At 41.8% G+C, this 23,464-nt stretch overlaps 1 protein-coding gene across 1 annotated transcript in view; it reads right to left on the reverse strand.

The window, feature by feature from the left end:
• The window catches only part of LOC139752246 (dynein axonemal heavy chain 5-like), a 482,070-nt gene that overhangs the window by 375,309 nt on the left and 83,297 nt on the right, over positions 1 to 23,464 (reverse strand). Inside the window, 1 exon segment of the mRNA XM_071668280.1 lies at positions 19,997 to 20,123. Within this exon segment, the coding sequence (XP_071524381.1) occupies positions 19,997 to 20,123 (127 nt within the window).

Consider the following 23,464-nt stretch of genomic DNA (forward strand, 5'->3'; position numbering starts at 1 on the left):
CAACACAAAGTTCGACAATCAGCAAGCAGACAAGGAAAACCATTACACAGAGTGGTAGAACTAGCACGCAGGGCTGCACGACCAGTACAAAATGTTGGACAACACAAAGATGGAAAAGCAGCACACAGGGCTGTAAAACCTGTACACAATTTAGCAGAACTAGCACACAGGAATAGACAATCGGTACAGAATGTTGGACACCACAAAGATGGGCAATCAGCACACACAGCTGGACAAGTAATACACGAGATGGTAGAAGTAGCACACAGGTAAACAAAACCAGTAGCACTAGGTGGTAGATCTGGCACACAGGCCTGGACAACCAGTGCACAAGATAGTAGAACAAGTAAACAGGGCTGGACAACCAGTGTACAAGGTAGTAAAACTAGCACACGAGAATTGACAATAAGTACACAAGGCGGTAGAACTAGCATACAAGAGTGAAATCCAGGACAAAAGTTGGTAAAACGGGCACAAAGGGTTGAACAACCAGTACACAATGTTACAGAATTTAGATACGGGGCTAGAAAATCAGGACAAAGTGGTAAAACTAGCAGAAAAGGCTGGACAACCAGTACAGCACAAAGTTGGAAAATTAGGACCTCAGGGCAGGACAACCAGTACAAAATGTGTTAAAAGTAGCACAGAAGGCAAGACAACCAGGACAGAAATTGGTAAATCTACCAAAAGAGCTTGAGCAACCATTATACACGTTGGTAGAACTAGCACACAGGGTTCAACAACCAGTATATGTGGTAGAATTAGCACACAGGGCCAGACATCCAGTGCAAAAGATGGTAGAACTAGCACAGAGGGCTGAACAACCAGTGCACAAGGTTGGACAACACGAATCTGGGAAATCAGGATACAGGGCAGGAAAACCAGTACACACGGCTGGACAACCAGTGCACAATGGGGGACAACACAAAGTTGAACAATCAATACAATCAGTAGACAAGGTTGTAAAACTAGCACAAAGAACAGGACAACCATACACAATGTGGTAAAAATAACATACAGTGCTGGACAGCCAGTATACATGGTGGTAGAACTAGCACACAGGGTTTGACAACCTGTACACAAGGTTGGAAGACATAAAGTTCGACAATCAGCAAACTGAGGAGAACTTCATTACACTAGGTGGTAAAACTAGCACACAGGAATAGACGACCAGTACAGAATGTTGGATAACACAAAGTTGGACAATCAGCACATATATAGTGCAGGATAACCAGAACAAAAGGTGACAGAACTAGAACGTAGGGTAGAACAACCAGTACACAAGGTGGTAGTACTAGCACACAGTCCTGGACAACCAGTATCCAAGATAGTAGAACTAGGAAAACAGCTGGACAGCTAATACACAAAGTTTGACAACATAAGGTATGAAAATCAACACTCAGCGCAGGACAGCCAGTACCCAAGGTGGTACAAATACATAGAGGGCTGGACAACCAGTACACAAGGTGGGACAACACCAAGTTGGACAATCAGCACACAGAGTAGGACAAGTAGTACACGAGGTGGTAGAAGTCGCACACAGGTGAACAAAACCAGTAGCACTGGGCGGTAGAACTGGTAAACAGGCCTGAATAACCAGTACACAAGATGGTAGTACTAGCAAAGAGGCTGGACAACCAGTACATAAAGTACTAAAGCTAGCACACAAGAATGACAACCAGTACACAAAGTGGTAGAATTAGTATACGAGAGTGGTAGAACGAGAACACACGGCTGAACAACCAGTAAACAAAGTTGGACAACATAAACTTGGACAGTCAGGAACTCAGGGCTATAAAACCAGTACAAAAGGTGTTAAATGTGGCACAGATGGAAGGACGACCAGGACAGAACATGGTAATTCTATCCACAAAAGGCTGAACAACCATTATACAAGGTGGTAGAACTAGCACACAGGGTTGAACAACAAGTATAAAGGTAGTAGAACCAGCACACAAAGCTGGATATCCTGTACAAAAATGGTAGAACTAGCACAGAGTGCTGGACTGCCAGTATACAAGGTTGGACAACAAAGTTTTACAATCAGGGTACATGGCAGGGCAACCAGTACACAATGTGGTAGAACTAACACACAGGGCTGGACAGCCAGTAACTAAGGTACAACTAGCCCTCGGGGCTAGACAACCAGTACACAAGTTTGGACAATACAAAGTTGCCAATAGGTATACAGGGCATGGCAGCCATTACACAAGGTGGTTGAACAAGCACGCAAGGCTGCACAACCAGTACACAAGGTGATGAAATTATTGCACAGATGTGGAAAAACAGAACACAAAGCTGGACAACAAAATCTTGGACAATCAACAAACAGGGCAGGAGAGTCAGTACAAAAGGTTGTAAAAGTAGCACATAAGACTGGACTACCAGTACATAAGGTGGTAGAACTAGCAAAAAGGGCTGGACAAACAGTACACAAGACGATAAAAGTATCACCCAGAGCTGGACAACCAGCACACAAGGTTGGACAACACAAAGTTGGATAATCATCACACATGGCACGACACCTAGTACACAAGGTGATAGAACTAGCAGATAGGGTTCGACAACCAAGATGTAAGGGCTAAAAAACACGCACACAATGTTGGAAAGCACAAAGTTGGACATTCAGCACACAAGGTAGGAAAATCACTACACAAGGTAGAAGAACTAGCACCCAGAGCTTGATAGCCAATGCAAAAGGTTGGAGAACACAATGTTTGACAATCAGCGAACAGGAAAGGACAACCATTACAAAGGGTGGTAGAACTTGCACGCAGGATTGGACAACAAGTACACAAGGGTGGACAACGCAAAGCTCAACAATCAGCACACAGGGCCGGAAAACCTGTACACAAGGTAAGAGAACTAGCAAGCAGGAATTGGCAACCAGTACAGAAGGTTGGACAACACAACGTTGGACAATCAGCACATAAGGCAGGACAAACAGTACACAAGATGGTAGAAATAGAATGCCAACAAGTAAACAAGGTGTTGCAAGTAGCACAGAGAATATGAAAACTAATACTGAGGGTGGTAAAGTTACCACAGAGGGCTGCTCAACCAGTAGTAAGGAGGAAGAACTAGCATACAGGGCTAAGCAACCAGTATAAAGGTGGTAGAACCAGCACACAGGGCTGGATATCCAGTAAAAAAAGGTTGTAGAACTAGTACAGAGGAATAGACAAGCTGTACAAAAAGCTGTACAACACAAAGGTAGACAATCAGGATACAGGGCAGGACAACAAGTACACAAGGTGGTAAAACTAGCATACACGGCAGGTACCAGTATACAATGTGGTAAAACTACCACACAGGGCTGGACAATACGACACAAGGTTCTTAAATTAGCACTCAAGGCTGCACAACCAGTACACAAGTTTGGACAACACAAAAATGGCCAATCACCACATAGGGCAGGATAACCTTTACAAGTGGTGGCTGAACTAGCTCGCAAGGCTGTACAACCAGTACACAAGGCTGGGCAGAACATAGTTGTAAAATCAGCATAGAGGACTTGACGATTAGTACAAAAGGTTGAACAACAGAAAGTTTGAAAATCAGCACATCCTGCTTGACAACCAGTACACACACACACACACACACGCACATACACACACATATACATACACACACACACACACACACACACACACACATATATATATATATATATATATATATATATATATATATATATATATATATATATTTCCTTGCGCTACCTCGCAAACGCGGGAGACAGCAACAAAGCAAAAAAAAAAAAAAAAAAAAAATATATATATATATATATATATATATATATATATATATATATATATATATATATATATATATATATACATTTTTTTTTTTTGCCGCTGTCTCCCGCGTTTGCGAGGTAGCGCAAGGAAACAGACGAAAGAAATGGCCCAACCCACCCCCATACACATGTATATACATACGTCCACACACGCAAATATACATACCTACACAGCTTTCCATGGTTTACCCCAGACGCTCCACATGCCCTGATTCAATCCACTGACAGCACGTCAACCCCGGTATACCACATCGCTCCAATTCACTCTATTCCTTGCCCTCCTTTCACCCTCCTGCATGTTCAGGCCCGATCACACAAAATCTTTTTCACTCCATCTTTCCACCTCCAATTTGGTCTCCCTCTTCTCCTCGTTCCCTCCACCTCCGACACATATATGCTCTTGGTCAATCTTTCCTCACTCATTCTCTCCATGTGCCCAAACCATTTCAAAACACCCTCTTCTGCTCTCTCAACCACGCTCTTTTTATTTCCACACATCTCTCTTACCCTTACGTTACTTACTCGATCAAACCACCTCACACCACACATTGTCCTCAAACATCTCATTTCCAGCACATCCATCCTCCTGCGCACAACTCTATCCATAGCCCACGCCTCCAACCATACAACATTCTTGGAACCACTATTCCTTCAAACATACCCATTTTTGCCTTGCGAGATAATGTTCTCGACTTCCACACATTCTTCAAGGCTCCCAGAATTTTCGCCCCCTCCCCCACCCTATGATCCACTTCCGCTTCCATGGTTCCATCCGCTGCCAGATCCACTCCCAGATATCTAAAACACTTCACTTCCTCCAGTTTTTCTCCATTCAAACTCACCTCCCAATTGACTTGACCCTCAACCCTACTGTACCTAATAACCTTGCTCTTATTCACATTTACTCTTAACTTTCTTCTTTCACGCACTTTACCAAACTCAGTCACCAGCTTCTGCAGTTTCTCACATGAATCAGCCACCAGCGCTGTATCATCAGCGAACAACAACTGACTCACTTCCCAAGCTCTCTCATCCCCAACAGACTTCATACTTGCCCCTCTTTCCAAAACTCTTGCATTCACCTACCTAACAACCCCATCCATAAACAAATTAAACAACTATGGAGACATCACACACCCCTGCTGCAAACCTACATTCACTGAGAACCAATCACTTTCCTCTCTTCCTACACGTACACATGCCTTACATCCTCGATAAAAACTTTTCACTGCTTCTAACAACTTGCCTCCCACACCATATCTTCTTAATACTTTCCACAGAGCATCTCTATCAGCTCTATCATATGCCTTCTCCAGATCCATAAATGCTACATACAAATCCATTTGCATTTCTAAGTATTTCTCACAAACATTCTTCAAAGCAAACACCTGATCCACACATCCTCTACCACTTCTGAAACCACACTGCTCTTCCCCAATCTGATGCTCTGTACATGCCTTCACCCTCTCAATCAATACCCTCCCATATAATTTACCAGGAATACTCAACAAACTTATATCTCTGTAATTTGAGCACTCACTCTTATCCCCTTTGCCTTTGTGCAATGGCACTATGCACGCATTCCGCCAATCCTCAGGCACCTCACCATGAGTCATACATACATTAAATAACCTTACCAACCAGTCAACAATACAGTCACCCCCTTTTTTAATAAATTCCACTGCAATACCATCCAAACCTGCTGCCTTGCCGGCTTTCATCTTCCGCAAAGCTTTTACTACCTCTTCTCTGTTTACCAAATCATTTTCCCAAACCCTCTCACTTTGCACACCACCTCGACCAAAACACCCTGTATCTGCCACTCTATCATCAAACACATTCAACAAACCTTCAAAATACTCACTCCATCTCCTTCTCACATCACCACTACTTGTTATCACCTCCCCATTTGCGCCCTTCACTGAAGTTCCCATTTGCTCCCTTGTCTTACGCACTTTATTTACCTCCTTCTAGAACATCTTTTTATTCTCCCTAAAATTTAATGATACTCTCTCACCCCAACTCTCATTTGCCCTTTTTTCACCTCTTGCACCTTTCTCTTGACCTCCTGTCTCTTTCTTTTATACATCTCCCACTCAATTGCATTTTTTCCCTGCAAAAATCGTCCAAATGCCTCTATCTTCTCTTTCACTAATACTCTTACTTCATCATCCCACCACTCACTACCCTTTCTAATCAACCCACCTCCCACTCTTCTCATGCCACAAGCATCTTTTGCGCAATCCATAACTGATTCCCTAAATACATCCCATTCCTCCCCCACTCTCCTTACTTCCATTGTTCTCACCTTTTTCCATTCTGTACTCTTGGGAGTAGAGTCAGGGGTTAGTGAGAGGACAAGAGCAAGGGAAGGAGTAGCAGTACTCCTGAAACAGGAGTTGTGGGAGTATGTGATAGAATGTAAGAAAGTAAATTCTCGATTAATATGGGTAAAACTGAAAGTTGATGGAGAGAGATGGGTGATTATTGGTGCATATGCACCCGGGCATGAGAAGAAAGATCATGAGAGGCAAGTGTTTTGGGAGCAGCTGAATGAGTGTGTTAGTGGTTTTGATGCACGAGACCAGGTTATAGTGATGGGTGATTTGAATGCAAAGGTGAGTGATGTGGCAGTTGAGGGAATAATTGGTATACATGGGGTGTTCAGTGTTGTAAATGGAAATGGTGAAAAGCTTGTAGATTTATGTGCTGGAAAAGGACTGATGATTGGGAATACCTGGTTTAAAAAGCGAGATATACATAAGTATACTTATGTAAGTAGGAGAGATGGCCAGAGAGCGTTATTGGATTACGTGTTAATTGACAGGCGCGCGAAAGAGAGACTTCTGGTTGTTAATGTGCTGAGAGGTGCAACTGGAGGGATGTCTGATCATTATCTTGTGGAGGCTAAGGTGAAGATTTGTATGGGTTTTCAGGAAAGAAGGGTGAATTTGGGGTGAAGAGGGTGGTGAGAGTAAGTGAGCTTGGGAAGGAGACTTGTGTGAGGAAGTACCAGGAGAGACTGAGTACAGAATATATATATATATATATATATATATATATATATATATATATATATATATATATATGGAATTTATTAAAAAAGGGGGTGACTGTATTGTTGACTGGTTGGTAAGGTTATTTAATGTATGTATGACTCATTGTGAGGTGCCTGAGGATTGGCGGAATGAGTGCATAGTGCCATTGTACAAAGGCAAAGGGGATAAGAGTGAGTGCTCAAATTACAGAGGTATAAGTTTGTTGAGTATTCCTGGTAAATCATATGGGAGGGTATTGATTGAGAGGGTCAAGGCATGTACAGAGCATCAGATTGGGGAAGAGCAGTGTGGTTTCAGAAGTGGTAGAGGATGTGTGGATCAGGTGTTTGCTTTGAAGAATGTATGTGAGAAATACTTAGAAAAGCAAATGGATTTGTATGTAGCATTTATGGATCTGGAGAAGGCATATGATAGAGTTGATAGAGATGCTCTGTGGAAGGTATTAAGAATATATGGTGTGGGAGGAAAGTTGTTAGAAGCAGTGGAAAGTTTTTATCGAGGATGTAAGGCATGTGTTCGTGTAGGAAGGGAGGAAAGTGATTGGTTCTCAGTGAATGTAGGTTTGCGGCAGGGGTGTGTGATGTCTCCATGGTTGTTTAATTTGTTTATGGATGGGGTTGTTAGGGAGGTGAATGCAAGAGTTTTGGAAAGAGGGGCAAGTATGAAGTCTGTTGGGGATGAGAGAGCTTGGGAAGTGAGTCAGTTGTTGTTCGCTGATGACACAGCGCTGGTGGCTGATTCATGTGAGAAACTGCAGAAGCTGGTGACTGAGTTTGGTAAAGTGTGTGAAAGAAGAAAGTTAAGAGTAAATGTGAATAAGAGCAAGATTATTAGGTACAGTAGGGTTGAGGGTCAAGTCAATTGGGAGGTGAGTTTGAATGGAGAAAAACTGGAGGAAGTGAAGTGTTTTAGATATCTGGGAGTGGATCTGGCAGCGGATGGAACCATGGAAGCGGAAGTGGATCATAGGGTGAGGGAGGGGGCGAAAATTCTGGGGGCCTTGAAGAATGTGTGGAAGTCGAGAACATTATCTCGGAAAGCAAAAATGGGTATGTTTGAAGGAATAGTGGTTCCAACAATGTTCTATGGTTGCGAGGCGTGGGCTATGGATAGAGTTGTGCGCAGGAGGGTGGATGTGCTGGAAATGAGATGTTTGAGGACAATGTGTGGTGTGAGGTGGTTTGATCGAGTGAGTAACGTAAGGGTAAGAGAGATGTGTGGAAATAAAAAGAGCGTGGTTGAGAGAGCAGAAGAGGGTGTTTTGAAATGGTTTGGGCACATAGAGAGAATGAGTGAGGAAAGATTGACCAAGAGGATATATGTGTCGGAGGTGGAGGGAACGAGGAGAAGAGGGAGACCAAATTGGAGGTGGAAAGATGGAGTGAAAAAGATTTTGTGTGATCGGGGCCTGAACATGCAGGAGGGTGAAAGGAGGGCAAGGAATAGAGTGAATTGGAGCGATGTGGTATACCGGGGCTGACGTGCTGTCAGTGGATTGAATCAAGGCATGTGAAGCGTCTGGGGTAAACCATGGAAAGCTGTGTAGGTATGTATATTTGCATGTGTGGACGTATGTATATACATGTGTATGGGGGGGGGGGTTGGGCCATTTCTTTCGTCTGTTTCCTTGCGCTACCTCGCAAACGCGGGAGACAGCGACAAAGTATAAAAGAAAAAAAAAAAAAAATATATATATATATATATATATATATATATATATATATATATATATATATATATATATATATATATATATATATATATATATATATATATAAATATATATATATATATATATATATATATATATATATATATATATATATATACATATATATATATATATATATATATATATATATATATAATATATATATATATATATATATATATATATATATATATATATATATATATATATATATATATATATATATATATATATATATATATATATATATATATATATATATATATATATATATATATAATGATCAGAAGATTTGTATGGGTTTTCAGAAAAGAAGAGTGAATGTTGGGGTGAAGATGGTGGTGAGAGTAAGTGAGCTTGGGAAGGAGACTTGTGTGAGGAAGTACCAGGAGAGACTGAGTACAGAATGGATAAAAGGTGAGAACAATGGAAGTAAGGGGAGTGGGGGAGGAATTGGATGTATTTAGGGAATCAGTGATGGATTGCGCAAAAGTTGCTTGTGGCATGAGAAGAGTGGGAGATGGGAAGATTAGAAAGGGTAGTGAGTGGTGGGATGAAGAAGTAAGAGTATTAGTGAAAGAGAAGAGAGAGGTATTTGGACGATTTTTGCAGGGAAAAAAAGCAATTGAGTGGGAGATGTATAAAAGAAAGAGACAGGAGGTCAAGAGAAAGGTGCAAGAGGTGAAAAAAAGGGCAAATGAGAGTTGGGGTGAGAGAGTTTCATTAAATTTTAGGGAGAATAAAAAGATGTTCTGGAAGGAGGTAAATAAAGTGCGTAAGACAAGGGAGCAAATGGGAACTTCAGTGAAGGGCGCAAATGGGGAGGTGATAACAAGTAGTGGTGATGTGAGAAGGAGATGGAGTGAGTATTTTGAAGGTTTGTTGAATGCATTTGATGATAGAGTGGCAGATATAGGGTGTTTTGGTCGAGGTGGTGTGCAAAGTGAGAGGGTTAGGGAAAATGATTTGGTAAACAGAGAAGAGGTAGTAAAAGCTTTGCGGAAGATGAAAGCCGGCAAGGCAGCAGGTTTGGATGGTACTGCAGTGGAATTTATTAATAAAGAGGGTGACTGTATTGTTGACTGGTTGGTAAGGTTATTTAATGAATGTATGACTCACGTTGAGGTGCCTGAGGATTGGAGGAATGCTTGCATAGTGCCATTGTACAAAGGCATATGGGATAAAAGTTAGTGCTCAAATTACAGAGGTATAAGTTTGTTGAGTGTTCCTGGGAAAGTATTTGGGAGGGTATTGATTGAGAGGATGAAGGCAGGTACAGAGCATAAGATTGGGGAAGAGCAGTGTGGTTTCAGAAGTGGTATAGGATGTGTGGATCAGGTGTTTTTTTGAAGAATGTATGTTAGAAATACTTAGAAAAGCAAATGGATTTGTATGTAGCATTTATTGATCTGGAGAAGGCATATGAAGAGTTTATAGAGATGCTCTGTGGAAGGTATTAAGAAGATATTGTGTGGGGAGCAAGTTGTTAGAAGCAGTGAAAAGTTTATATCGAGGATGTAAAGCTTGTGGACGTGTAGGAAGAGTGGAAAGTGATTGGTTCTCAGTCAATGTTGGTTTGCGTTAGAGGTGTGTGATGTCTCCATGGTTGTTTAATTTGTTTATGGATGGGGTTGTTCGGGAGGTGAATGCAAGAGTTTTGGAAAGAGGGGCAAGTATGCAGTCTGTTGGGGATGAGAGAGCTTGGGAAGTGAGTCAGCTGTTGTTCGCTGATGATACAGCGCTGGTGGCTGATTCGAGTGAGAAACTGCAGAAGCTGGTGACTGAGTTTGGTAAAGTGTGTGAAAGAAGAAAGCTGAGAGTAAATGTGAATAAGAGCAAGGTTATTAGGTACAGTAGGGTTGAGGGACAAGTCAGTTGAGAGGTAAGTTTGAATGTAGAAAAACCGGAGGAAGTGAAGTGTTTTGGATATCTGGTAGTGGATCTGATAGCGGATGGAACCATGGAAGTGAAAGTGAATCATAGGGTGGGGGAGGGGGCGAAAGTTCTGGGAGCGTTGAAGAATGTGTGGAAGTCAAGAACATTATCTCGGAAGACAAAAATGGATATGTTTGAAGGAATAGTGGTTCCAACAATGTTATATGGTTGCAAGGTGTGGGCTATAGATAGAGTTGTGCAGGGGAGGGTGGATGTGCTGGAAATGAGATGTTTGAGGAGAATACGTGGTGTGAAGTTCTTTGATCGAATAAGTTATAATAGGATAAGAGAGATGTGTACTAATAAAAAGGGTGTGGTTGAGAGAGCAGAAGAGGGCGTTTTGAAATTTTGGTCACATGAAGAGAATGAGTGAGAAAAGATTGATCAATAGGATATATGCGTCAGAGGTGGAGGGAAAGGGGAGAAGTGGGAGACCAAATTGGAGGAAGAAAGATGAAGTAAAAAAGATTTTGAGTGATCGGGGCCTGAACATGCAGGAGGAGGAAAAGCGTGTAAGGAATAGAGTGAATTGGAACGATGTGGTATACCAGGGTCGACGTGATGTCAATGGATTGAACCAGGGCGTGTGAAGCGTCTGGGGTAAACCATGGAAAGTTCTGTGGGGCCTGGATGTAGAAAGGGAGCTGTGGTTTCAGTGCATTATACACGACATCTAGAGACTGAGTGTGAACGAATGTGGCCTTTGTTGTCTTACCCTAGCACTACCTCGCGCACATGCAGGGGGGAGGGTTATCTATTTCATGTGTGGCGGGGTGGCGATGGGAATGAATAAAGGCAGACAGTATGAATTATGCACATGTGTATATATGTATATGTCTGTGTGTTTATACATAAGTATACGTTGAGATGATAGGTATGTATATTTGTGTGTTTTGACGTATATGTATATACATGCGTATATGGGTGCGATGGGCCATTCTTCCGTCTGTTTCCTTGCGCTACCTCGCTAACGCGGGAGACAGCGACAAAGCAATATATATATATATATATATATATATATATATATATATATATATATATATATATATATATATATATATATATATATATATATATATTCATATTGAAGATTTATTGAATGTGTTAGATGACAGAGTGGCAGAAATAGGGTGTTTTGGTCGAGGTGGTGTGCAAAGTGAGAGGGTTTGGCGAATGAGTTGGTAAGCAGAGAAGAGGTAGTGAAAGCTTTGAGGAAGATGAAAACCGGCAAGGCGGCAGGTTTGGATGGTATTGCAGTGGAATTATTTAAAAAAGGGGGTGAATGTGTTGTCGACTGGTTAGTAAGGATATTCATTGTATGTATGGCTCATGGTGAGGTGCCTGAGTATTGGCGGAATGCATGGATACTGCCACTGTACACAGGCAAGGGGGATAAGGGTGAGTGTTCAAATCATAGAGGTATAAATCTATTGAGTATTCCTGGGAAATTATATTGGAGGGCATTGATTGAGAGGGTGAAGGCATGTACAGAGCATCAGACTGGGAAAGAGCAGTGTGGTTTCAGAAGCGTCAGAGGATGTGTGGAACAGGAGTTTGCTTTGAAGAATATATGTAAGAATTGCTTAGAAAAACAAATGGATTTGTATGTAGCATATATGGATCTTGAGAAGGCATATGATAGAGTTGATGGAGATGCTATGTAGTAGGTATTAAGAATATATGGTGTAGGAGGCAAGTTCCTATAAGCAGTGAAAAGTTTTTATACAGGATGTAAGGCATGTGTACGAGTAGGAAGAGGAAAGTGATTGGTTCTCAGTGAATGTCGGTTTGCGGCAGGGGTGCGTGATGTCTCCATGGTTGTGTAATTTGTTTGTGAATGGGGTTGTTAGGGAGGTGAATGCAAAAGTTTTGGAGAGAGGGGCAAGTATGCAGTCTGTTGTGGATGAGAGGGCTTGGGAAGTGAGTCAGTTGTCGTTCGCTGATGATACAGCGTAACTGGATGATTCAGGTGAGAAACTGCAGAAGCTGGTGACTGAGATTGGGAAAGTGTGCGAAAGAAGAAAGCTGAGAGTAAATGTGAATAAGAGCAAGGTTATTAGGTACAGTAGGGTTAAGGGACAAGTTAACTGGGAGGTAAGGTTGAATGGAGAAAAACTGGAGGAAGTGAAGTGTTTTAGATATCTGGGAGTGGAATTGGCAGCGGATTGAACCGTGGAAGCGGAAGTGAGGCACAGGGTGGGGGAGGGGGCGAAGGTTCTGGGAGCGTTGAAAAATGTGTGAAAGGCGAGAATATTATCTCGGAAAGCAAAAATGGGTATGTTTGAAAGAATCAAGTGGTTCCAACAATGTTATATGGTTGCAAGGCATAGGCTGTAGATAGGGTTTTCCGGAGGAGGGTGGATGTGTTGGAAATGAGATGTTTGAGGAAAATATGTGGTGTAAGGTGGTTTGATCAAGTAATGAAAGGTTAAGAGGGATGTGTGGTTATAAAAAGAGTGTGGTTGAGAGAGTAGAAGAGGGTGTTTTAAAATGGTTTGGTCACATGGAGAGAGTGAGTGAGAAAAGATTGACAAAGAGGATATACGTGTCAGAGGTGTAGGGAACGAGGAGAAGTGGGAGACCAAATGGGAGGTTGATAGATAGAGTGAAAAAGATTTTGAGCGATCGGGGCCTGAACATGCATGAGGGTGAAAGGCGTTCAAGGAATAGAGTGAATTAGATCGATGAGCTATACAGGGGTCGACGTGCTGTCAGTGGGTTGAACTAGGGCATGTGAAGCGTCTGGGGTGAACCATGGAAAGTTCTGTGGGGCCTGGGTGTAGAAAGGGAGCTGTGGTTTCGGTGCATTATACATGACAGCTAGAGACTGAGTATGAACGAATGGGGCCTTTGTTGTCTTTTCCTAGCGCTACCTCGCGCACATGCAGGGGGAGGGGGTTGTCAGTTCATACGTGGCGGGGTGGCGACGGGAACGACTAAAGGCAGCAAATAAGAATTATGTACATGTTTATAAATGTATATGTCTGTGTATGTATATATATATATATATATATATATATATATATATATATATATATATATATATATATATATATATATATATATATATATATATATATATATATATATATATATATATATATATATATATATATATATTTTTTTTTTTTTTTATACTTTGTCGCTGTCTCCCGCGTTTGCGAGGTAGCGCAAGGAAACAGACGAAAGAAATGGCCCAACCCCCCCCCCCATACACATGTACATACGTCCACACACGCAAATATACATACCTACACAGCTTTCCATGGTTTACCCCAGACGCTTCACATGCCTTGATTCAATCCACTGACAGCACGTCAACCCCTGTATACCACATCGCTCCAATTCACTCTATTCCTTGCCCTCCTTTCACCCTCCTGCATGTTCAGGCCCCGATCACACAAAATCTTTTTCACTCCATCTTTCCACCTCCAATTTGGTCTCCCTCTTCTCCTCGTTCCCTCCACCTCCGACACATATATCCTCTTGGTCAATCTTTCCTCACTCATTCTCTCCATGTGCCCAAACCATTTCAAAACACCCTCTTCTGCTCTCTCAACCACGCTCTTTTTATTTCCACACATCTCTCTTACCCTTACGTTACTTACTCGATCAAACCACCTCACACCACACATTGTCCTCAAACATCTCATTTCCAGCACATCCATCCTCCTGCGCACATCTCTATCCATAGCCCACGCCTCGCAACCATACAACATTGTTGGAACCACTATTCCTTCAAACATACCCATTTTTGCTTTCCGAGATAATGTTCTCGACTTCCACACATTTTTCAAGGCTCCCAGAATTTTCGCCCCCTCCCCCACCCTATGATCCACTTCCGCTTCCATGGTTCCATCCGCTGACAGATCCACTCCCAGATATCTAAAACACTTTACTTCCTCCAGTTTTTCTCCATTCAAACTCACCTCCCAATTGACTTGACCCTCACCCCTACTGTACCTAATAACCTTGCTCTTATTCACATTTACTCTTAACTTTCTTCTTCCACACACTTTACCAAACTCAGTCACCAGCTTCTGCAGTTTCTCACATGAATCAGCCACCAGCGCTGTATCATCAGCGAACAACAACTGACTCACTTCCCAAGCTCTCTCATCCCCAACAGACTTCATACTTGCCCCTCTTTCCAGGACTCTTGCATTTACCTCCCTAACAACCCCATCCATAAACAAATTAAACAACCATGGAGACATCACACACCCCTGCCGCAAACCTACATTCACTGAGAACCAATCACTTTCCTCTCTTCCTACACGTACACATGCCTTACATCCTCGATAAAAACTTTTCACTGCTTCTAACAACTTGCCTCCCACACCATATATTCTTAATACCTTCCACAGAGCATCTCTATCAACTCTATCATATGCCTTCTCCAGATCCATAAATGCTACATACAAATCCATTTGCTTTTCTAAGTATTTCTCACATACATTCTTCAAAGCAAACACCTGATCCACACATCCTCTACCACTTCTGAAACCGCACTGCTCTTCCCCAATCTGATGCTCTGTACATGCCTTCACCCTCTCAATCAATACCCTCCCATATAATTTACCAGGAATACTCAACAAACTTATACCTCTGTAATATATATATATATATATATATATATATATATATATATATATATATATATATATATATATATATATATATATGTATACGTTGAAATGTATAGGTATGTATATGTGCGTGTGTGGACGTGTTTGTAGATACATGTGTATGTGGATGGGTTGGGCTATTCTTTCGTTTGTTTCCTTGCGCTACCTCGCTAACACAGGAGACAGCGACAAAGTATAGTGATAGCAGTACTCCTGAAACAGGAGTTGTGGCAGTATGTGATAGAATGTAAGAAAGTAAATTCTAGATTAATATGGGTAAAACTAAAAGTTGATGGAGAGAGATGGGTGATTATTGGTGCATATGCACCTGGGCATGAGAAGAAAGATCATGAGAGGCAAGTGTTTTGGGAGCAGCTGAATGAGTGTGTTAGTGGTTTTGATGCACGAGACCGGGTTATAGTGATGGGTGATTTGAATGCAAAGGTGAGTAATGTGACAGTTGAGGGAATAATTGGCATACATGGGGTGTTCAGTGTTGTAAATGGAAATGGTGAAGAGCTTGTAGATTTATGTGCTGAAAAACGACTGGTGATTGGGAATACCTGGTTTAAAAAGCGAGATATACTTAAGTATACGTATGTAAGTAGGAGAGATGGCCAGAGAGCGTTATTGGATTACGTGTTAATTGACAGGCGCGCGAAAGAGAGACTTTTGGATGTTAATGTGCTGAGAGGTGCAACTGGAGGGATGTCTGATCATTATCTTGTGGAGGCTAAGGTGAAGATTTGTATGGATTTTCAGAAAAGAAGAGTGAATGTTGGGGTGAAGAGGGTGGTGAGAGTAAGTGAGCTTGGGAAGGAGACTTGTGTGAGGAAGTACCAGGAGAGACTGAGTACAGAATGGAAAAAGGTGAGAACAATGGAAGTAAGGGGAGTGGGGGAGGAATGGGATGTCTTTAGGGAACCAGTGATGGATTGCGCAAAAGATGCTTGTGGCATGAGAAGCGTGGGAGGTGGGTTGATTAGAAAGGGTATTGAGTGGTGGGATGAAGAAGTAAGATTATTAGTGAAAGAGAAGAGAGAGGCATTTGGACGATTTTTGCAGGGAAATGTATAAAAGAAAGAGACAGGAGGTCAAGAGAAAGGTGCAAGAGGTGCAAAAGAGGGCAAATGAGAATTGGGGTCAGAGAGTATCATTAACTTTTAGGGAGAATAAAAAGATGTTCTGGAAGGAGGTAAATAAAGTGCGTAAGACAAGGGAGATTATGGGAACTTCAGTGAAAGGCTCTAATGGGGAGGTGATAACATGTAGTGGTGATGTGAGAAGGAGATGGGAGTGAGTATTTTGAAGGTTTGTTGAATGTGTTTGATGATAGAGTGGCAGATATAGGGTGTTTTGGTCGAGGTGGTGTGCAAAGTGAGAGGGTTAGGGAAAATGATTTGGTAAACAGAGAAGAGGTAGTAAAAGCTTTGCGGAAGATGAAAGCCGGCAAGGCAGCAGGTTTGGATGGTATTGCAGTGGAATCTATTAAAAAAGGGGGTGACTGTATTGTTGACTGGTTGGTAATGTTATTTAATGTATGTATGACTCATGGTGAGGTGCCTGAGGATCGGCGGAATGCGTGCATAGTGCCATTGTACAAAGGTACGGGGGATAAGAGTGAGTGCTCAAATTTCAGAGGTATAAGTTTGTTGAGTATTCCTGGTAAATTATATGGAAGGGTATTGATTGAGAGGGTGAAGGCATGTACAGAGCATCAGATTGGGGAAGAGCAGTGTGGTTTCAGAAGTGGTAGAGGATGTGTGGATCAGGTGTTTACTTTGAAGAATATTTGTGAGAAATACTTAGAAAAGCAAATGGATTTGTATGTAGCATTTATGGATCTGGAGAAGGCATATGATAGAGTTGATAGAGATGCTCTATGGAAGGTATTAAGAATATATGGTGTGGGAGGCAAGTTGTTAGAAGCAGTGAAAAGTTTTTATCGAGGATGTAAGGCATGTGTACGTGTAGGAAGAGCGGAAAGTGATTGTTTCTCAGCGAATGTAGGTTTGCGGCAGGGGTGTGTGATGTCTCCATGGTTGTTTAATTTGTTTATGGATGGGGTTGTTAGGGAGGTGAATGCAAGAGTTTTGGAAAGAGGGGCAAGTATGAAGTCTGTTGTGGATGAGAGAGCTTGGGAAGTGAGTCAGTTGTTGTTCGCTGATGATACAGCGCTGGTGGCTGATTCATGTGAGAAACTGCAGAAGCTGGTGACTGAGTTTGGTAAAGTTTGTGAAAGAAGAAAGTTAAGAGTAAATGTGAATAAGAGCAAGGTTATTAGGTACAGTAGGGTTGAGGGTCAAGTCAATTGGGAGGTAAGTTTGAATGGAGAAAAAATGGAGGAAATAAAGTGTTTTAGATATCTGGGAGTGGATCTTGCAGCGGATGGAACCATGGAAGCGGAAGTGAATCACAGGGTGGGGGAGGGGGCGAAAATTCTGGGAGCCTTGAAGAATGTGTGGAAGTCGAGAACATTATCTCGGAAAGCAAAAATGGGTATGTTTGAAGGAATAGTGGTTCCAACAATGTTCTATGGTTGCGAGGCGTGGGCTATGGATAGAGTTGTGCGCAGGAGGGTGGATGTGCTGGAAATGAGATGTTTGAGGACAATATGTGGTGTGCGGTGGTTTGATCGAGTAAGTATTGTAAGGGTGAGAGAGATGTGTGGAAATAAAAAGAGCGTGGTTGACAGAGCAGGAGAGGGTGTTTTGAAATGGTATGGGCACACGGAGAGAATGAGTGAAGAAAGATTGACCAAGAGGATATATGTGTCGGAGGTGGAGGGAACGAGGAGAAGTGCGAGACCAAATTGGAGGTGGAAAGATGGAGTGAAAAAGATTTTGAGTGATCGGGGCCTGAACATGCAGGAGGGTGAAAGGAGGGCAAGGAATAGAGTGAATTGGAACGATGTGGTATACCGCGGTTGACGTGCTGTCAGTGGATTGAATCAGGGCATGTGAAGCGTCTGGGGTAAACCATGGAAAGTTTTGTGGGGCCTGGATGTGCAAAGGGAGCTGTGGTTTCGGGCATTATTGCATGACAGCTAGAGACTGAGTGTGAACGAATGGGGCCTTTGTTGCCTTTTCGTAGCGCTACCTCGCACACATGAGGGGGAGGGGGATGGTATTCCATGTGTGGCGAGGTGGCGATGGGAATGAATAAAGGCAGACAGTGTGAATTGTGTGTATGGGTATATATGTATGTGTCTGTGTGTGTATATATATGTGTACATTGAGATGTATAGGTATGTATATTTGCGTGTGTGGACGTGTATGTATATACATGTGTATGGGGGTGGGTTCGGCCATTTCTTTCGTCTGTTTCCTTGCGCTACATCGCAAACGCGGGAGAGAGCGACAAAGCAAAATATAAAAAATGAAAAAAAAAATATATATATATATATATATATATATATATATATATATATATATTTTTTTTTATCATACTTTGTCGCTGTCTCCCGCGTTTGCGAGGTAGCGCAAGGAAACAGACGAAAGAAATGGCCAACCCCCCCCATACACATGTATATACATACGTCCACACACGCAAATATACATACCTACACAGCTTTCCATGGTTTACCCCAGACGCTTCACATGCCCTGCTTCAATCCACGGACAGCACGTCAACCCCGGTATACCACATCGCTCCAATTCACTCTATTCCTTGCCCTCCTTTCACCCTCCTGCATGTTCAGGCCCCGATCACACAAAATCTTTTTCACTCCATCTTTCCACCTCCAATTTGGTCTCCCTCTTCTCCTTGTTCCCTCCACCTCCGACACATATATCCTCTTGGTCAATCTTTCCTCACTCATCCTCTCCATGTGCCCAAACCACTTCAAAACACCCTCTTCTGCTCTCTCAACCACGCTCTTTTTATTTCCACACATCTCTCTTACCCTTACGTTACTCACTCGATCAAACCACCTCACACCACACATTGTCCTCAAACATCTCATTTCCAGCACATCCATCCTCCTGCGCACAACTCTATCCATAGCCCACGCCTCGCAACCATACAACATTGTTGGAACCACTATTCCTTCAAACTTACACATTTTTGCTTTCCGAGGTAATGTTCTCGACTTCCACACATTCTTCAAGGCCCCTAGGATTTTCGCCCCCTCCCCCACCCTATGATCCACTTCCGCTTCCATGGTTCCATCCGCTGCCAGATCCACTCCCAGATATCTAAAACACTTTACTTCCTCCAGTTTTTCTCCATTCAAACTTACCTCCCAATTGACTTGACCCTCAACCCTACTGTACCTAATAACCTTGCTCTTATTCACATTTACTCTTAACTTTCTTCTTCCACACACTTTTCCATATATATATATATATATATATATATATATATATATATATATATAGATATATATATATATATATATATATATATATATATATATATATATATATATATATATATATATTCTGTATGTATATGTAAATATGTGATAAATGACCTAGCTTAGTTGTGCAATGAATACTGTGACTGATGTATTTCATACAATAGTAATTTTCAGGTTTTTCATAAACAGTTGAATTTTATGAAAGACGACAACTTACCTCAACCGTGCTATGAAGAAGAAAGATAATTCGTCCTTGGGTCTGAGCTCTTCAAGGTGCACCCGCCTGTTACGGCCTGGCCGGGGTTGCATAGAAACTTACCAAAAACATGCCAGATGAAGCAGTAAATGTTATTTCGTGCAACCTGAAACTATGGTTAACGTATTCCTGGTGTGTGGCAAACGGAATGTATTATCACCGTTATATAGGCAATAAGGTTGACGGATCGTCAGGTGTGTCAGAGATGAAAGTAAGGTAAGTGGGTGAGTCCATAGCCTAAGACATACCATCGTCAGTGTGCTCGGTGGCGGTGGAGTTACGGCGGGAGTGGTGGAGCTCTGTTGGGCCGCTGACCGTGGAGCTGCGGCGTGAGGGACCGCTGGATGGCTGGGACAGAAGGGGCGAGGACGGCACCTGGTGGAGACAAAACTGTGTTCTTGTGACCTTTCATCTAGCATACCTGACTATGAAACTCACAGTAATGTCAGAACATAACTAAACGATATTTGTTCTTTTGCCATTATATAAGGGCAACGATGATTTCGATAATTTCTAATAAATACAGTTTAACGTGTATTGATAGATGCATTGCGGTAATTCTTTTTATGCCAGAATCGCAGGGAAAACGACCATAGAAGATAGACTTCTGACAAATGATTTAGTTGTAATTTTGATGTGACTACATAACTGACTGGATGATCAAGCTGTGGTCTTATAGGCCGCATATCCAAAATAGAATGAAAAACTCTGGGTTTTCCAAGATCTTGGCTTTACAAAGGCCTGATGGGCTCAACTTCCTAAGCTTTAAGCCATAATATCTGCTACATGTTTGGTACTGGTTATCGAATGCTTCATCTAGCCTCCTCTGATGATCTATATCCTAATTCGGCCCTGCCGTTAAATATCGACAACTGATATTATTTATCCTTATTTATGCTACGCTCTATACGGGGCCCTAGGCATGGGCCTCACTACTCATGAACCGGTCTCAACTCTCTATCAAGATTATTGTTATAATTCACTGGGCAATGAGGGAGGAGATTAATCCTCACGAGCCAAAATCGTAATCTTTGACTAGAAAACAAATTTAGAAATTACACTGTAAACATGTTTAAGCGTTTGAAAAACAGTGTATCGGGTATGTGGATAGCGTCGCTAAAATATACACTTGTATATGCACAATTCACTTGTTTTTCCTTATCTTTCTTAAGAAATAGCGTGCGTATACGTTTGTTAATGTTGAACAGTTATGAAATCAAAGCCATTGCTATGAAGCAAAGGTAAGCGAACAATTATCGGCTGATGTCGACAGTTGAACGGCAGGTGACGGTTGATCGCTACGCTCAGTACGGGGCCCAGAAATTGGAAGCCGCGAGCGTCCAAAAACAGTCCGATGGTATTACTTTGCAGTTTAATGGTCATAATCATATTTTCTTTTGCATAGAACTACAATTTCTCAGTAATTTTCACATCTAGATTTTGTTGTTTTATAGCTGAATATCAGACGTCATCAAATATGTAATTCCTGCATTTTTTTGTTCATTTATTCCCAAACCGGATTTCGTACATATTGCGGTACGATACCAGTCATCGATTTTTAAAGACAGACCCAAATAAAGAGAGTATAGTCTGCTTATACACCATTTATTTTCCACAAAGTCATTGATGTTGCAAAAATGATTATGGCACAACCACATGTGTCCCGAAGAATGGCTGTGTTGAACTCAGTCAGAAACCAGTGAAGTGGAGAAGCCGGTTAGATGAAGACTTATTGTGTTAATATGAAATTCCAAAGTATGTTAGTAAATAAATCATAAAACACAAAAAGCAGAAAACTTGCGATCTTAACCCCTCACACACACACACACACACACACACACACAAGAAATGGGGCCCCCACGAGTGCAAAACTCCATACTATACAGACATACTGATACCTGAAATAAGAGCGTACCTCCATCTCCTCGTTAAGATTTGGGCGGAGTAGACCTTCTGCAGGCCTGTTTGTAAAGGTGAGGAGAGAGAGAGAGAGAGAGAGAGAGAGAGAGAGAGAGAGAGAGAGAGAGAGAGAGAGAGAGACCTAGATGGCAGACCAGTAAGGATAAAATGACTGGACAGTTTAGATCGGCTGTTGAGAAGTGTTGCCAGGTTCCGTATACTAAAACTAGGCCTAAATAATTGTGAATATCAAGAATATGTAACCAGCGGATAGTGTGAGTAAAATTATAGATATAAAAGTTTATAAAAGATACTATATTGTAATAGAGTGAAAAAAAAGATTTAGAACTGATAGGCAGCTCTTCCAACAGACTGCCTGCCAACTGGCCATGTTTCTCTGCATAGATTCTATTCTGAACCAATAAATGAAGTAATGTTATTCTTAGGCAACTGGGGGAAGACGTCAAGACCTGTGGCACTGTAGGCACCGAGCAAACACGGACCCTCCAGCCAAGGCAGGGAAAATTAGACCAGTCAGTCAGACTAGGCTGAGGTAAGCCTGTTATTACCCTCGGGACAGCCTGTCTCAAACCTAACTCAGGGCAGAGAGGAGCCATCATGTTACCTCACGACAGACACAGATAGGAAAATATGACGCAATAAACACACTAATTTTGATTTTTCCTCAAGAGAAAATGAAGAGGGAAGACCTGACATAATTGTGCCCAGAGTAGTGGCAAAATTAATGAGTTTGTAATTAGAATATGCAATCTTGAGGACAAGCAACGTTATTATAAGAGGCTATTAGTGAATAGGAAAAATGTCGGAAAGCACAAGAAACAAACAAACTTTACGCTAAAATATAGAGATGAGATGATTCTCTCATAATGGGTACACATGAGGCATACAATAATGGGTAGACATGAGGCATACAATATACAATAATGGGTAAACGTACAATATGCAAGAGGAGAAGCAAGTTGATTCTGAGGCTGAAGATAGTCACAAGGCAGAAGATTTCAAGAGGAATTGGACTTTGAGAACTCCGAAGCAGACAGTGTGAACAAAACATTAGGGAAGCAGTGCATACAGTCAGAGACACGAGAGTTAAACAAACGCAAGGAACTGTGGACGAGACTCGAAACGGCCCAAGTCGATCAAGAAATCAGTGAGGCCATGAAAAAGCAGATTTCAGATAAAGTTATGAATGCGGAAAAGGGGAAAGCACGGCTCAAGAAATAAAAGAATTATGGGTAAATGAAGAAATCAACGAAGTCGTACAAAAGGAAGTTATATAACGCCTGCTTGTGATGATCTCGGCTGGAAGAGGCATGTCTTCCAAACAAGGAAGAAAGAGAAGCGAGAGGAGAAGAACAAGTCAAAAAAATATTTGATGCGAAGGACTGGACAAATACATGTTAAGATGCAACACAAGTTAAGAAAAACAGGAAATACAAGCATGACAACACGAATCTCTTCTGACATACAACTAGCTATTATAGAGACGCTCAGGAAGCAAAACAATAGAAAAAAGACCAAAAAGAGAGTTCAGAGAAATGCTTGCTCAGAATAACAAACCAAGAGAGAGAGAGAGAGAGAGAGAGAGAGAGAGAGAGAGTAGCAAGTGGCAAAAAAGTAAGATGAATCAGATCAGACCAGAGAGAGAGAGAGAGAGAGGTACAACATTCCCATCGTAGTACAGTGAGGATTGTAGATGGGTTGGTGGCCGATGGAAGGCAACTGAATTACAATCAGAGAAAGTAAACCTAGTAATACTGGAATAGTGGAGACAAAACTTTCAAAAGAGCTAAGGTCAG

Source organism: Panulirus ornatus, chromosome 12, assembly GCF_036320965.1.
Source record: "Panulirus ornatus isolate Po-2019 chromosome 12, ASM3632096v1, whole genome shotgun sequence".
In the NCBI taxonomy this organism is placed as follows: Eukaryota; Metazoa; Arthropoda; class Malacostraca; order Decapoda; family Palinuridae; genus Panulirus; species Panulirus ornatus.